This window comes from Echinops telfairi, unplaced genomic scaffold (assembly GCF_000313985.2).
Source record: "Echinops telfairi isolate 266 unplaced genomic scaffold, ASM31398v2 ScPeMD7_4225;HRSCAF=4972, whole genome shotgun sequence".
In the NCBI taxonomy this organism is placed as follows: Eukaryota; Metazoa; Chordata; class Mammalia; order Afrosoricida; family Tenrecidae; genus Echinops; species Echinops telfairi.
Genome location: NW_022108124.1, coordinates 11813508 through 11829483, shown reverse-complemented (window position 1 = coordinate 11829483; position 15976 = coordinate 11813508). Strand labels below are relative to the sequence as shown.

The 15976-nt window shown below is 40.0% G+C and overlaps 1 protein-coding gene across 1 annotated transcript in view; it reads right to left on the bottom strand.

The window, feature by feature from the left end:
- Positions 1-15976, bottom strand: part of SPATA16 (spermatogenesis associated 16) — a 407618-nt gene that overhangs the window by 318583 nt on the left and 73059 nt on the right. Inside the window, exon 3 of the mRNA XM_004708583.2 lies at positions 15072-15702. Within this exon, the coding sequence (XP_004708640.1) occupies positions 15072-15683 (612 nt within the window). The 5' untranslated portion in view covers positions 15684-15702. The remainder of the gene's footprint in view (positions 1-15071; positions 15703-15976) is intronic.

Here is a 15976-nt window from a genome sequence, read left to right as displayed (position 1 = left end):
CCGATATTCTGTGGAATACACTATATTCTGTGGAATGAGCACAAACCTAGATCTTTTCCCTATTTTTGTGGAAATTGTCTTTCAAATTTCTTGGCAGGAATGAGTGATTCCAGTGCTTCCGCGGTGTGTTGAAACATTTCGACTGGTGTTCTGTCAATTCCTGGGCCCTTTCCCCTGATGCCTTCAGTGTAGCTTGGCCTTCTTCCTTCGCTCAATCTCTGCGTGACAGGATGCTACCTCTTGAAATGGTGGTATGTCAACCAGCTTTTCCTTTTTTGTACAATGACAATGTCTTCCTTCCATTTCCTTTTATGCTCCTGCATCATTAAGTATTTTGCCCATAGTATCCCTCGATGTTGACTGGTGGTGTGAGTTTTTCCTTCAGTTCCTTCAGCTTGATGTATGCTCAGATATACTCTTCCTTTTAGGCTTTCTGACTCCAGATCTTTGCACATTTCTGTATGATACTTTGTCTTCTCAAGCTGCCCTTACTAACACGTGGACTTCTACTGACAGACGGCTGGTATCTGTGTGTGAGAGGCACTGTCAGGGAAGCAACCCTGGGGCTCCTTCATGAATGACAAGGATTTTACCACTGGAATGTATCATTAATAAGGGATAATAACAGTTCCCAACCCACTGGGTAGTTGTGCGGATGGGATGAAATAATACAGGTAAGTGCCTGCTACTTAGCTCGTGCTTATAAATGTCTATCGAACGTCACTGAACTTTTCGTTATTAAAACTTTGCTGGAAGCAGCCATTGCACACCCTTGAGAGCTTAATAGATGTAAAATCGCCTTATGGTTAGGGTGTTCTCTCTAGAATTAACCTTTTAATCCTTGAGGAAAAGAGCTCCCATTCTCATGCCACACGGTAGGTTGATTAAAAGGCCACAAGAGAGCAGTCACTTTTAGTGAGAAACTAATTACTTAATAATTTGTGATTTATTTATTTTTGGTATAAGTTATTGCACAAGGTCAATAAACAGTTAGCTATGCATAGATTATTATATAACCTGAATAGCAATATTAAAAATAATAGGCCAAAACAACTACTCCAGACACAAAATATATTTTGTTAGTGCCCCTCAAGTTCATAAAAATCCAATGTTCCAGGTTGTCCTAACAATTCATACAAATTAAGGAAACCTAGCTGAGATTGTACAATGAAAATTAGTTTTCCTTTTCTAATAGCTCCTGCTTAACCTCATCCTTTACTTGGTTAGGGACTGAATCATTTCTCATGTGGAAACAAAGTCTAGTACTTATTTGTAAATCTCAAATGAGGCAACAGGAACGTTAAACCATTAACTAGAGGTTGAATAAATATTGCCTCTAATTTCTTATAAATATTCAGAATCAAAAGAATAACCCCTACATTATTCTGGATTGTATATCTAGAAACAAATTAATGTGAACGTCACATTTGTAGTAGGTACAGAGCCTGTTTGAGCATCAGACAATAGTGGTTGGATTGTATATCTAGGAACAAATTAATGTGAACGTCACATTTTTAGTAGGTACAGAGCCTGTTTGAGCATCAGACAATAGTGGTTATGAAGGCTGGAATGGGATAGAAAAGGTGAAAGGGAAGAGATTGCTGCTTTTTTAACTTTATCTTAATTTCCGGGCTGTCTAATAAATGTGCAAAGCTGAATAGTGGGGTAAAGGTTTGGCTACATTATCAAGTACTTGAGTTAGAAGTGTGTGTATGTGCGTATCAACATGGAATCATCAAGTTGAATTCTAATTTAGGGTTGGAAATGAGTTACATTATGAAATTCGTTGGCTTTTGACTCAGAGGGTTTTTGATTTAACAAACAGAATTAGTTGGCATAGTTTTTAAAAGCACACTAACATTTACTGTCATTTGAATGAAACACGCAATGATCACCTGTAAACCGTGGAAATTATCTTGCTCATGAAAAATATCGTGCTCAGCTTCTTCTAATCACTCATTTTTGTCAAGTCTTTACTTCACTCATGAGATGCATTGAACATTTTAGAGACACATATTAACTAAACACTGGCAGGAGTGTAGTATCATGCTATTTCTTAAGGTTAATATCAAAGCAGTCATTAAGTAAGTAAGTAAGTTAATTTGCTTTTTAAATGAATATGATATTTTTTTACAGTGCTAATTTCCAAAGAGAAAATGTTCATGGCAATGAGGTTACACTTTTCTCGATGTTTTTTAATAGCTTCAGAATGTTGCAATAGTAAAGGCACTGCTGAAAAGTCAATCCAGACTCACGGCAGCTACAAAGAAAAGAGTAGAACTACAGAGAGGTTCGAAAGCTGTCAGCCTTTATGGACGCAGGTCTCCTTATCTTTCTCTGGTGGAGCAGCTGGTGGGTTTCAACAGCCAACTCATTGGTTGTTGTTTTTGTTATTGCCAAGTGTCCGTTCTGACCCATAGCATCCCTACGTACAACAAAATGAAACCTTGCCCAATCTTGCAGCCTCCTAATACAACCCTTCTAGCCATACTCCTTAAGTGATGCATTATAATTCTGAGTTGTATGTCCATGGCTATAAAACGTGCTGGAGGGAGGTCTCTGTAAAAGGATTTAGGTGGGGTGTATCCTTGGTAGATGTAACCTTACTAGCAGGTGTGATATAAGCCATTATTCTTTGATTCCCTTGGAGGTATGGTCTGCTGAGAAACAGAACCCACACCTCCACCAAAGTCATTCCTCTGTGTAGAAGAGCCATTTGGGACACAAGAGATAAAGCCCAAGACCATTTGAAGAAGAGGATGCTCAAGACCTCTGTCTGAAGTGGTGTAGACTGAGACCAGAGATGCATCGGGACTGCAAGACAGAGCAAATATGGCACTAACCCTGAACATACAAGATCCAACCATCTGATTGTGGAACAGAGCAATGTAAAGAATTCCAGGTGTGAGATCCACAATGCACTGCCATGAGTTGATTCTGATTCTGAAGACCCTGTGAGAGAGCGCAGAGCTGGCCTCGGAGCTTCTGGGGCTGTGCCTCTGCATGGTCGCAAACCGCCACAGCTTTAGTTCTTCTTCTTCCGGGGACATGGAATCAAGGCCAATGAACCCATTCTCAGTCCTGCCACAAAGGAGTGGCACTTTAGTTAAGTTACTTAATATTTTGGAGTATTAGCTGTTTTTTTTCCATGTGAAAAATGGTGGTGGTTCTATGTCTTATAGGGCTTTTACAGTTATATACGTAAGTGTGCCTCAGATTCAGCTGATTTAGAAATGCACATTGAATCCATGTGGAAACCTACAGTTTTATGTAAAGTTAGATCCAGTGCTCAAATCTCAAATTCCTGATTGTATTACTCAAAGAAATGCCTGTGTTAGAAACATTTCATTTAAGCTTTCTGGGATATACACATTGTTATGCCCTTAGAGCTTTGTCACAAAATTATTCTCAGCAGAACAATTATAGGTGCGGCTGCCCTATAATGAGATATCTTTGCTACTTCATTAAATAAACCTCACTGGAATGGGATCCAAAATGGACCTGCCTCATACCAAATTCCATTATACTGAAGCTAATCTCATAATAAGAGCCTGGTGAAGGTTCAATAGTCTTGTATGCCTAACATTTACCATAAAGGGAATGTGTTCTAGATTCCCCAGACCCAGTGCTTGGACCAACATTGTACTGACTGGCGGGTGGGGAAGACAATTTAGTCAACTCTTCATCAAACCTGCAATGCATAATCTATTAATAAAGTTCTTCATTTCCATTTTTTCCTATTCATTTTTGTTGTTTCTCCACCCTTCCTCCCTACACTTCTTAATGCCCTTTCCCTTACGCGTTCCCATTATTTTGGTATTAACTCTTCCATATTTTATGAAATAATAGAGAACTAGATGATACTTTTTATACTACTCTTGTACAGTGTACAATGTCAATTCCTCACTTTTTAAAAAAAAGTTACTGATCCTTGGAATGAATGCAAGCTGCCTTTACGAGTGGTCTAGAAAGAGCCTCCTATGGAGTCAGTATGCGGAGTGTTCTTGTGAGGTGCTGTCCGGTCAGCACAACAGAGTGAAACACTTCTCAGTTCTATGCTCTCAGCATGATTATTGTTATCTGTAAAGCCCCTGGGCCCATCAATCCTTCCTGTTGAAAGTCTCCCACTTTTTCAATGACACTCTAGTTTACCAACTATGGTGCCCTTTTCCAGGGAGAAGTCTCTCCCCTTAACATGTCCAAAGTAGGTGAGGTGAAGGCTTACCATCCTTGCTTTTAAGGGGCATTTTCGTTGCACTTCATCCACGACAGATTTATTTGCTCGCTGGCAGTCCCTGCTCCTTTCAATTCTTTATTCTTCATCAATTCAAATGCATCGAGTCCTCTGCAGCCACCTGGTTCACCGTCCAGCTCTCACATGTACAGGAAAACACCATGACTTGGGTCAAGTTCAACTTAGTTCTCCAAGGAGCATCCATGCTCACTAACATTTTAGAGATCTCTTGTACTGGGTTTGCCTCCTGTAAAGTATATGATGGTGTCTTCTGGTCCAGGTGTAAGAACATTTGTTTTCTTTATATTGAATCATTACCTGTACATCTGGCTGTAGTCTTTGATCTTCCTCAATAAGTGTCTCGAAGTTGTCTTTCAGCAATTACGGTTGTGCACATCACACAGTACTAATGAGCCTTCCTGCAATTCTGATGCTGAATTCTTCTTCATAGGATCCAGTTCCTTGGATTATTTGTCCAGCATGCAGATTGAATAAGAGAATTGAAAGACTACAACCCTGGCAAAAAGCTTTCCTGATTTTAACTGATTCAGTATCTCCTTATTACAGTTGAATGACTGCCTTATGGTTTATTGCTGTTTCATCAATCTCCGGGGTCCTGCATCTTGTCAATGGCTTCAGTGCAATTTGGACTTCTTCCTTCAATACTGTTCATTCATGATCATATACTATCTGCTGAAATAGTTGGCCATCTTTCAGTTCTTCTTGGTACAGTGACTCTATTTAATCTTTCCATCTTCTTTTGATGCTTACCGCATTGTTCAATATTGTGGGAGTTATATAATCATTTGGGAAATCCGGCATTTCCTCCTTGGAGGTGGGAGACTCTCTGCTCACTCCCTGGGAGACACTGCAGCTGACAAGACACATGGCATTACACGAGTGCCCGGAGCTAGAGAAGCTACATGGACCTACCCTGATGCAGCCAGATCTCTGAATCCGGAGATGCCACGTAGAGACCCCTGCCAGTGCTGAGATGCTTACAACGCCACTGGATTCAAAGATTTTCTGTCCACTGGCCTGTGATCGTCCTGCATTCGGCATCATTGCATGTGTTTCGTGAGTCTGAAGAGGACTTTATAGATTGGTATCAGACATATGGGCTAGTACTGGACTTGTGGACTTGGACTGGACATATGGGCTAGTACTGGACTAATGGACTTGGGATGTTTTCTCAATGTTCAATTCCTTCTTGTATAAAACCTCTCCCTTATATACATATGACTGTCTCCATGAATTTGTTTCTCTGGTCTACCCAGACTAACACAATTATTTTGCCTATTGAATCCTTTACTACCACATTAAATTTTTCTCAATTTTTTCAACTTGAATTATGCTGAGCATGTTCTTCCCTTCAGTCTTCTAACTTCAGGTTTTGGCATATTTCACTACAATATTGTACTCTGCCTTCTCATGCTGCCCTTCAATTTTTTTCTGCTCAGCTCTTTGTTACATTGTCTTTTGTTACCTGCATGGGAGAGCAAATTTCAGAGTCTCATCTGGCATCCATTTCGATCCATTCTTTCTTTCTTGTCTTTTAAACAACTTCTTTATTCCAAGGTGGTATTCTTCACGACATCCTACTATTGCCCTTTTCTTCTACCATTAGTGTTCAATGCAACAAATCTGTGCCTGAATGGTACTTACGTTCAGAGCAGGTATCCTAAAGGTCGCATTTGGCACCCCTTGTACTGTGGTGGCTTGAATGCTGCTGGGTGTGAAGGTGGAAATTAGTCCACTGGTAATTCAATTTCTGGCAGGGTCACATGATGGTCAGCTTCTAGGTACTACAGACTCAAGTAAGGACTACGTGGTGTCCTCCTGAGGGTTCTATAATTTGAGCCTTCTGTTCGGCCACCTTTCTTCGGAAAGGGTACAGCTATGGATCTGTGCCTGTTAGAACAACTAGTCCTTAGTACCCGACTCTACTCAATATTCACCCCCATGAAGAGATCACTGAAGATAGTGATGCCACAACAAACTGTGGTGAAGAAACTAGACGTGCCCATCTCCCAGAAATAATAGCATCTGGAGTCTTACAGGCTTGTCTTTGAACAAGCAGTCATGTCTGTGAGGGGTCAATGAAGTCCACACAGTAGGATCCAAATGCTGTAAATCTTAAAACCCAACGGAAGGAAAGAATGGACTCGGAGCTTCGATTCTGAACATGCGATAGGCAGAAAGCTAATGAATGACAGTAGAAGCCCAAATCCATCTGTACTGTCCACACATGGGTTAAGCCTCTGGTGAGTCCTCTATGACCCTCGTGGAGAGATGCGATTACTTTTGCTATCAGATAGAGAACACTGTAAAATCAATTACGACAAACGTAGTTTGGTTAAAATGGTAAACTTTCTCATTTGATTTCCCTACTGATCCATTTTAAGTGTTTCTATATTTAATATTTTCTGCTTTTTTCCCCCAACAGTTTTATTGGCACATAATTTACATACCATACAATTGGATAGTTCAATCATATCAAGGGGAATTATATAATCACCACCACATCAATCTTAGAGCATTCCCTGTGACCCTGTGATTAAATTGCCTTTAAAATGAGTTGTGTAATCATGATCTGTTCTATTGCTTCCTCTTATCTCTTGCTTTCATTATTTACTCCCAAAGTGTCCTTTCCCTCCCCATCGCCCATCCTCCACTCCTGCATTCTCTGTAACACCTATATCAGTTATTATCATTATATACCCACTCCTTCTGCGTTTCATAGCTGTGAAACCCAACAGAAAACAATGGAAAACAAATCGCACGAAGGTGGTAAGAATAAGATCACATTCGTATAAAGACAAAATTACAAATAATGCATAAGAGGGAGAAGACCCTAACAACATTCAAAAAGCCAGGGAATAAATTTGTCATGGGACAACTAAGAGATATTTGTGCCCAGTATATATTCAGGTCAGGTCTATCGGGCGGACAACTGGCTGGGTACCGAGTTCTATCCAGAATAATCAGGATTACAATGGTCTCCGCCTGAGAATAAGGCTGTTTGGGACTCTTGTCTTGGTGTAGAGCGGATCTGCCGGTGGCTCCATCTGACAAGATACTCTGCAGATGGGTTTGGGGCTCCCCCACTGTCCTCCATAGCCTTCTACGAATTCTATTTGATTGAGGTTTCTCTGTTTAGTTATGTCATTGCTGTTTTGTTCACTTATTTGTTTACTTCCTGTTTGTGATTTGTATGGTGTGGGTGTGTGTGTGTGTGTGTGTGTGTGTGTGTGTGTGTGTGTCACTGGATTAGTAATTCGCAAGGAGTGTTGAGGGGAAGGCTGCGGGGAGTGGGAAGCTATCACCAATGAGAAGAAGAAAATGTTCTGAAGCTGATTGTGCTGATGAGTGTACAATTCTTCCTAATATGAATGAACAGTTACACCCTGTGATGTGTAAAGAAAGAAAGAAGAAGAAGTTGACATTTGTGCAAGACAGGGGGCGGGGATAATGTATCACCAGCAGGGGGTCTTGGAGGAGGCGGCCGGCCCTGGCCAACACCCTCCAGTGTCTGAGGTACAATGAAGAATACAGCAAAACAGTAGGGGAGGAGGTTAGTAAGACTTGATACGTTATTGGTTATTGTAAGTTTCATTTCAATCAAGGCGAACTAGATTTTTGAAAAATAAATAAACGATAAAAAATTTATTAGCACCTCAACGTTTTTTTTTTTAACGTGATCAAATCAGAAGAAGTGAATGTTCTCATTAGGAAGAAATAACCATTGTTTTGTCTTCTTTGATTGGATCAGTGGGAATGTTTGAAGTTGGGAATCTTGAAGATTGCCTGCATACCACTTTCACTTCAAAGGTGGAAACCTCTTATTTACAAAGACCTTGCAATTAAGGTTGAAATTATTGTATTCTTTAGGCTGCATGTCACACACTTAGAAACATCTTTGAGTGCCTTTTCTGTAAGGGAATTGGTTACTATCTTCTCAGACTTGAAGTTTTCCTACAAGTCTTTGCTAATAATTAATTCCACTCTCCCCATGGATGAAAAGCTAAATGTTTATTAATTAATTCCTTCCTAGTTTTTATTGAAGAAAAAGTAAAGGCACTCCACCCAGGACTTTGTCAGATGAAATCCTTCTGGAATCAAAGTGGCTGCATCTTTGAGAAGAGGTGATGGGGCAGGTCTTTATCAGCACCCAGAAGGAGGCCAGGGGCTGAACGGAAACAGACCCTCAACGCCTCACATTAAAGTTGAAGAAAATGAAAACAAATCCTCCTGAGCCAAAATACAGCCTTGAGGACATTTCAGCTGCATTTAAAGAATATCTCAAGAATAGAGTCGACTCACTGGACACTAATGAGAGGGCAGTCATATCAGGCCTTCGCAAACTGCTCGAGCCTCAGGTATTTTGCTCACCTCTATATTTTACTTTGAGATGAGTTAACGTAGCTGTGTTCTTTTCCCTTAAAAATGATGAATACATTTTTTACTAAAATTATTCAAAGGCAGAAAGTTAAATAAAGTTACTGTAAAGTAATGGGTTTTGAAGTCATTTAGAAGATTATTATTTCAGCATGATTCATTTTAGTTTCCATCGTATTAAGCATTAAAGTACACCAATAGTTTGTCACTGGAGGCCCCAAACTAGGAGTGTTTGTTGTAGCACAACTAGACTGGGGCTCACTTCTTTGAGTCCTTGAAGGGACAAAGAAGCAGCAATCTCCGAGCATTGGACTGGGGCACTGCATAAGGGAGAAGATACCATGTTTGTAGATGGAAGCCCTGTGACAGAGATACAAGGTTATTGACAATCTTTTCCCCAAGCTCTCTGCTTTTTCAAATGTGTAAAAAAAATCTCCTTTTTATTTGTTTCAGGAGGCCATTCGAGAAACTAAACCCTGTCTCCTTGGCGTCATCCATTAAGAAAATAAACCGTCTCTTTCCCAAATGGTTGGCTCAGAGTATTGAAGTTTCACTTTGCTAGCAAGCCAAGACCCAACTTTTGCAATAACAGCAGAAGGTGGGCGGACACCAGGACCCGTAAGCAGGAAGACAGCAAATGTCATTAAAAAGACAGGCAGGAAATAGGAGATCACACTGGATGTCAGAAGAGACTCTGAAACTTGCTTTTGATTAAGTAGCTAAAGCAAGTGGAAGCAATTTGTAAAACAGTAGGCAGAGTGAAGTTAGTCAATCACAAGAGGACACATATTGTCTGAGACCATTACTCTAAGGACAGACACCAAGACAAAGACAGGTACTTGTTCTCAGGTTATGTAAGCATTAACCCAGTCTCCCAAACAGTGTGGCGTTGTGTCTGTCTAATGCTTGCAATCCTTTTATCACGCCTTTATTTGTACATCTTAAAAACTCCATCCTCAGAGTAGGCCTCATCCTATCTAGGGTCAGTTTTTTAGTTATGGGTGAGAGGGACAGGGCTAAATAAACGCTGTCACATAGCATTGTCCCACGGTTACCCAAATAAATAGAGACCACTATAATGGTGATCACTGGATTTCAATGACAAGAGGATTGGGGTATATGTCTTAACATTATTTATAAAGACCCCCAATGGGAGAATCCACCCAGTTTTATGTTAATCATGCCCTTTTGACCAAGTTTCTTTTCAGCCCTTGGTAACCCTGTGATAAGCCACCTGGACTGTAGATGTTATCTTAATGAGCTGTACAGTATTCTTCATAGACCACATCAGTTATATGATTTGGAAAGCCCACTAAGGACATTGGACTGTACCTTAAACACACTTATTGCAGATTAAAGGAACTGAAATAGTCCTTAAAGCTGGAACACCCGAGTGTAAGAAGTAGATAACTGCTATCCCAAGATTGTGAATTTCAACGTCAGTGGACTTTGGTTCAAACCTCTTTCTTCTGAGGATGTTGAGTAACTGGAAATTTAAGACTACCATATATAGATGCTACTGTGATACTTTCATTGCTTTTTGTGACATGCGATGTGGATAATCTTGCCTGGATTATTACAGATATAATTAGGTTAAAATTTAACATATTTTCCTTTTGGATTTATTTTTAATTTGCTCTAGCTTCTATTATATTCTGCTTTCTTTTGGATTGAGGCTTTTCTGTGTTTTATTTGCTGTCATTGTTGGGTTTTCGAATATGATTTCTTTATATGAAATCCAGGATAGGTAATCATAAAGACAGTAACTAGATTAATAATAGTTCCTTAGTTATGATGGTATGGGTAGCTAATAATAATGCATATAAAAATGAAGAAAATGTTCTAAAAGGTGGTGAATGTTGCACAACTCTTTTTAATATATATAATATTAAATTTAATGGTACAAGAATTATGTGCCAATAAAACATTTTTTAAAATAAAGGGCAAATGGAATAAATTATAAAGTAAAAAAGAGCTGAATAAAGAATTGCAAAGAACCGCCTGAAAAGACAAAGTATTGTAATGAAATGGGCAAAGACCTGGATTTTGAAAACCTAAAAGGAAGAGCAGACTCGGCATCTCTCTGAAAGAACTGAAAGCAAACATTCACGCACTGAGTTACAATGCTGACTGATGCAGGAAGCATCACAGAAGATGGAAGGATGGAAGGAGCACACAGCGCCACTGCACCCAAACAACATCATGATAAAAGGAGAAGTGATTAGTCTTCCAGGCCACCATCAATGCTCATGGAAGCAGCACTGGGTAAATCTGCTGCACAAAACCTCTTTAAAGTCTTGAAGAGCAATAATGTCATTTCGAGAACTACGTGCATGTAAACCAAGACATGGTATCTTCAATCATCACATAAGCATCTGAAAGTTGCACACTGAATAAGGAAGACTGAAGCAGAATGGGTGCATTTGCATTGTGGTGCTATTGGATGATGTTAAAACTACTTCCTGCCCGATGGACGAACTTGGAAGAAGTACAGTCAGAATCCTTCTTAGAATTGGAAGCGTGATCAGGAGGGATCAGTTCCTGGAAAAGGATATCAGGCTTGGTAAAACAGAAGTGCAGGGAAAAGAGGAAGTCCCTTGATGAGACAGGCTGACATCGTGCGACAACAATGGACTTCAACGTAATGCCTTTTGTGAGGACGGTGCAGGATTGGGTAGTGTTTTATTCCGTTATACATGGAGTTGACGCTGACTTGACTGATGGTACCTAACACCACCAACTTTTCATCGACAGTCAATAAATTTATTGACCTAAGATGCAAATACCCCAACACAAGGCACATTTCTTGTATAAAATTCTTTATCATGAGCATAACTATTTTGATAGCAGGTGAATTGGTATGTTGTTACTTGCTATGTAGGTGATTCTGAATCATGGTAACCCCATGTGTCACAGAGCAGATTTGCTTCATAGGATTTTCTTGGCTATCATCTTAATGGATGCAGACTGGCAGGGTTTTTCTTCTGGGGAACTACTTGGTGACTTGGAGCTACTAACCTTTCAGTTAGCAATCAAGTCCAATCTGTTTGCATCATTTACGCCACCTGCGGACATTGTCTCCTGAATTGTATTCTGTGACCCTGTGTAGGGTTTCTAAGATTTTAAGTCATATATCTCTGGGAACTTTTCCATTTTCCCTTTAATAACTAGCCTCTCATATCATCTTAGAAAACAGACTTCTACATAGCAATAATTTGGCAACATGTCTTACACCTGAATATGGGAGAGGTACTAGCTGTTCTTCAACATTCATTCTCTTTCCTTCCTCAGCAATTACCAGCTGCCACTGCCATTCAGATTCATGGCGACTCCAGATGTGTCAGGGTAGAACTAGGGGGGAACAAATTACAAGAATCTAAGTATAGACTCCTCCCTGGGGAATGGACAGCAGAGAAGGGGGCGGAGGGAGATGTCGGACAGTGTAACTTATGACAAAACTATAATAATTTATGAATTATGAAGGGTTCAAGAGGGAGGGGGGGAAGGGAAGGGGAAAACGAGCAAACAATATTGAGGGCTAAAGTGGAGGGCAAATGTTGTGAGATTGATGAGGGCAATAGGTGTACATATGTGCTTGACGCAATGGATGGATGTATGGACTGTGATAAGAATTGTACGAGCCCTCAATAAAATAATTTTTTAAAAAAAGAAAATGTTTTGAAAAGGATGATGGCAACATGTGTACAAATGTGTTTGATACAATTGATATATGGATTGCTGTTATAAGCGCTGTAAGAGCCCCCAATAAAATGATTTATTAATAAAAAAAAAGATTCTCAATGGCTGAATTTTCAAAAGCAGATTGCCATTGTAAAGAATTCCTGACTATCAGGGCCATTTGCACTCAATACCATGTTTCTCAGCCTCTTTCTCTTGCAGATACGTATGGGCCAAGAACTGATTTTGTGCAGCCTCTCTAAAGTGCCCTTCCAGGAGGGCCGTGTACCTCTTCCTTCCTTTTTCTCTTTCCAACTGTCTGGAATATGGATGTAGTGACACCAACAAGAACAGATATTTCGGAGCTGGAGCTCAGAATCCTATCTTGAAGAACAAGATATATGACAGACAATCTGGCCAAACTAGTCCTTGAGTATCCAAATTCGTGTGTGAAAGAAATATATAAATTTCTACTTTGCTTCTGACACTGGTATTTTGGTTTTCCTTCAACTGCATTCAAACCGAATCCTAACGTTTACACACTCAAGTATTCTCTGGTATGTGTCTGTCGCACAGGTATGGTCATTTCTCACTGTGCCTTGCTCTCTGCCAACCATTCTATCTTATTCAGCCTTGTTAGGATCTAAAGGAAAAGGGGAAATGCATTACGTAATATCCAAGAACACTCAATATTGCAGAAACTAAATTTAATGCTTCAGGAGAAGGGTTAAAGAGGTTGCAAAGCTTCTCTATTCCCTGTAGCTTTGGTTTATTAAGAGACATTGTAGGTAAGATTTCAACGTTAACTCTAGAGATAATTAGATGAAAGCGAGGCCAGATGTCTAAGCTAAGTTTTGTCTCAAAATAATTACCTTTGTTAATTACCAGTAATTAGTGTCAGCATCCAAAACTTCCCTAAAATCCCCATGAGACTGAGACAGAGACAGAAGACAGAATGTGCACCAGAGAGACCCAGCATACAAGCATTTTTTCAATACAACTGTGCTTTGCAGTTATTAAAATTGATTTGATGGTTGTAATTTTGATTATTGGATCTTATGAAAAACTGAGTATTTGTTTTCTAGTCTATAGGGATCTCTTTGGTTTATACCTACATTTGATTTAAATTTTACATAGCATCTTTATTTTATTCCGATCTCTTATTGCCAAAATACGGTCCATTTGTTGTTATTGTTAATAAAGCTTGTAACAACAGCACAAACATGTCTGAAAATGACCCTCCATGCTCTTTGTGGAGTTTTTCACTGATATTTCTTTTCCTGGCTAGGGTTCTGTTGGACTTTAGCTCACAGGACAGCAAAAGGACTCTTTCAGGAGTCTGTGTATAACCTGCCACTTTGTACACAGTCAAGGGTTCATGAGGGAGGGGGAGCGGTGAGAGAGGAAAAAAATGAGGAGCTGATATCAAGGGCTCAAGTGGAAAGCAAATGTTTTGAGAGTGATGAGGGCAACAAATGTACAAATGTGCTTGACACAATGGATGGACGTATGGATTGTGGTAAAATGATTAAGGGGAAAAAAAGAAGTTTGGATAGAGCTTTAATAGTGTTTTGTACATCCTTGCTATGTGTAGATGACTCTTTATGAGGGCAGTGATATTTTATAGAGGCACATTTATTTGTGTGAGCCTTAATCACTTTATGTCCCTTTGAGCCTCCTTTGGGGTCCTTAAAGTTTCTTTTTCAATATTTAGGGGCATCACTGCCTGGTACAGCCCATTAATAAGTATTCTAGGCATAGTCATTTTAACTTGCAAACAACAGTGAGCATACTATTTACTCTTTAAAATTTCCATGACAAATGTCACATATTTGATTTCTGCCTCTCCCCAGAATAGAGAATCAATCACTTCTTTATTCCATCTCGATTTACCTGTCAGTATGTCTTGTCTCTTTCAGTCAGGTGAAACCTTCAATGTCTCCTTTTGTATCTCTGTTTCCTAACGAAATGCCAGCCATATGGAATGCACTGACGTGTGTGTGTGTCTGTGTATGATTAATGGTATATGAATCGTACAACTGCCAGACAAACAGGACTTCTAGTCATACTTTGGATCATTCTATAGGTTCAATGACGAAGGACTTTCCTTCACCATTTCCTTTGTATGTCAGTGGTGACTCTCACGGTTATTTACTCCACGAGCTACTTCTCTATGTCAACAGAGTGACAAACCTGCTTCCAAATAGAAAAAAGATCATCCATCACACTCATTAGAATGTGAATTTTGATGATAAAGTGCTTGAAGGTCAGGCGGTGTTTGTTTTAAGAAGGATTGTACTTATGCCATTAGCCCCTGCTAAAAAGTAGGGGTGGTTATGTTTAGTCATAAAGAATCCTTATCAAAAGACTATCAGTGAGATCCATTAACTGCTTGTTTCTAGAGACTCTATCAGCTACTCCTGTACTAAAAACTGTATGATTTTTATAGGTCTCCCTCTAACTTAAGTAATCAACAGCATTTTGAAATATTTTACCATTGCCTTGCAGGCTTGCTAACAGAGAAAAAGCAAAAGGTGTGCTTTTCAGGTTGCTCCTACCTGTGAAGTGCACCCAGGCCTATTAATTTGCAGGCGAACCTTGTTTGCTTTATGTAACTAGGAACTTCATAATCCTGATATTGTTCAACATCATCACCCTGTGATCATTGTTTCTTACATTACGATCAACACTACACAATGTAATTGCAGCTATCCACGTCACAGCCCCCTGCCACCGATCTATACACGCTTGAATTCCATACCTCAAGTGCAGTTCGGAACTGTCCTGCTGCAACGCCATATTTCTTTTGTCGATAGCAGGCGCTGGCATCCTTTAAGGCTACCTGAAGCCATTTGTCCATCTGAGGCGGAAGGCTGAAATTAGGTACACTCAAAGGGCCTACTATTTCAGCAGCGCGGCAGGTTGGCTGGATCCCCGTGGACACGCAGGGCTCAGCAAACTCATAGCTCACATGTTCTTCGTCAATGTAGACCAACTTCATTTCCACATCCATTATGTTCTTTAAGGGGATGTGAGGCAGAGGCGTGATGATTAATTGGTTGTCAGATTCGGTTGTCTTTGCCTCTTTCTTTCCGGTGGGCTTTTCTTCCCCTTCTGCCTTCCGTTTAAAGCCCACTTTCTCGAAATCATTGCTTTGTTTTTCTTTGACGCTCTTCGCTCTTTTGATTCTTTCAACTGTGATGTCTACCCGTTTGCCTCCACAGTTTTTCTTAATCTGCGGGGGCATTTCCAAGAGGCGAGGGAGGTTCACTAAGGTGGCCATTGTCTTGCTTGTGTTTATCTTTGGGACAAGCTGATCCCGATTGGCCCGGCTCACGGTGCTCTCTGAACTCCTATGGCTTCCTGAAGCCATTGCTTTCTCCACGGCACTCCTAGAGGGGAGAGTGGAGGGAAAACAGTTAAAACAATATTTTTGAAATTCAACTAACTTAAACTAGAGTTAAATTCATGTCAAACACTTGTGTTAGGCATGTTCTGCCTTGGAAGACAAGCTCCTGCACCTCACTGCAGAATACTCTTTTCCTGGGGCAGCGGGTGTTTCAATCACAAAACTCACCGAGAGAGGAATTTGTTGAAAACACATGTAAACAACTCCTTAAAAAACAATCATCCATAGATGAACAACACTGAAAGAACTTTTTTTTT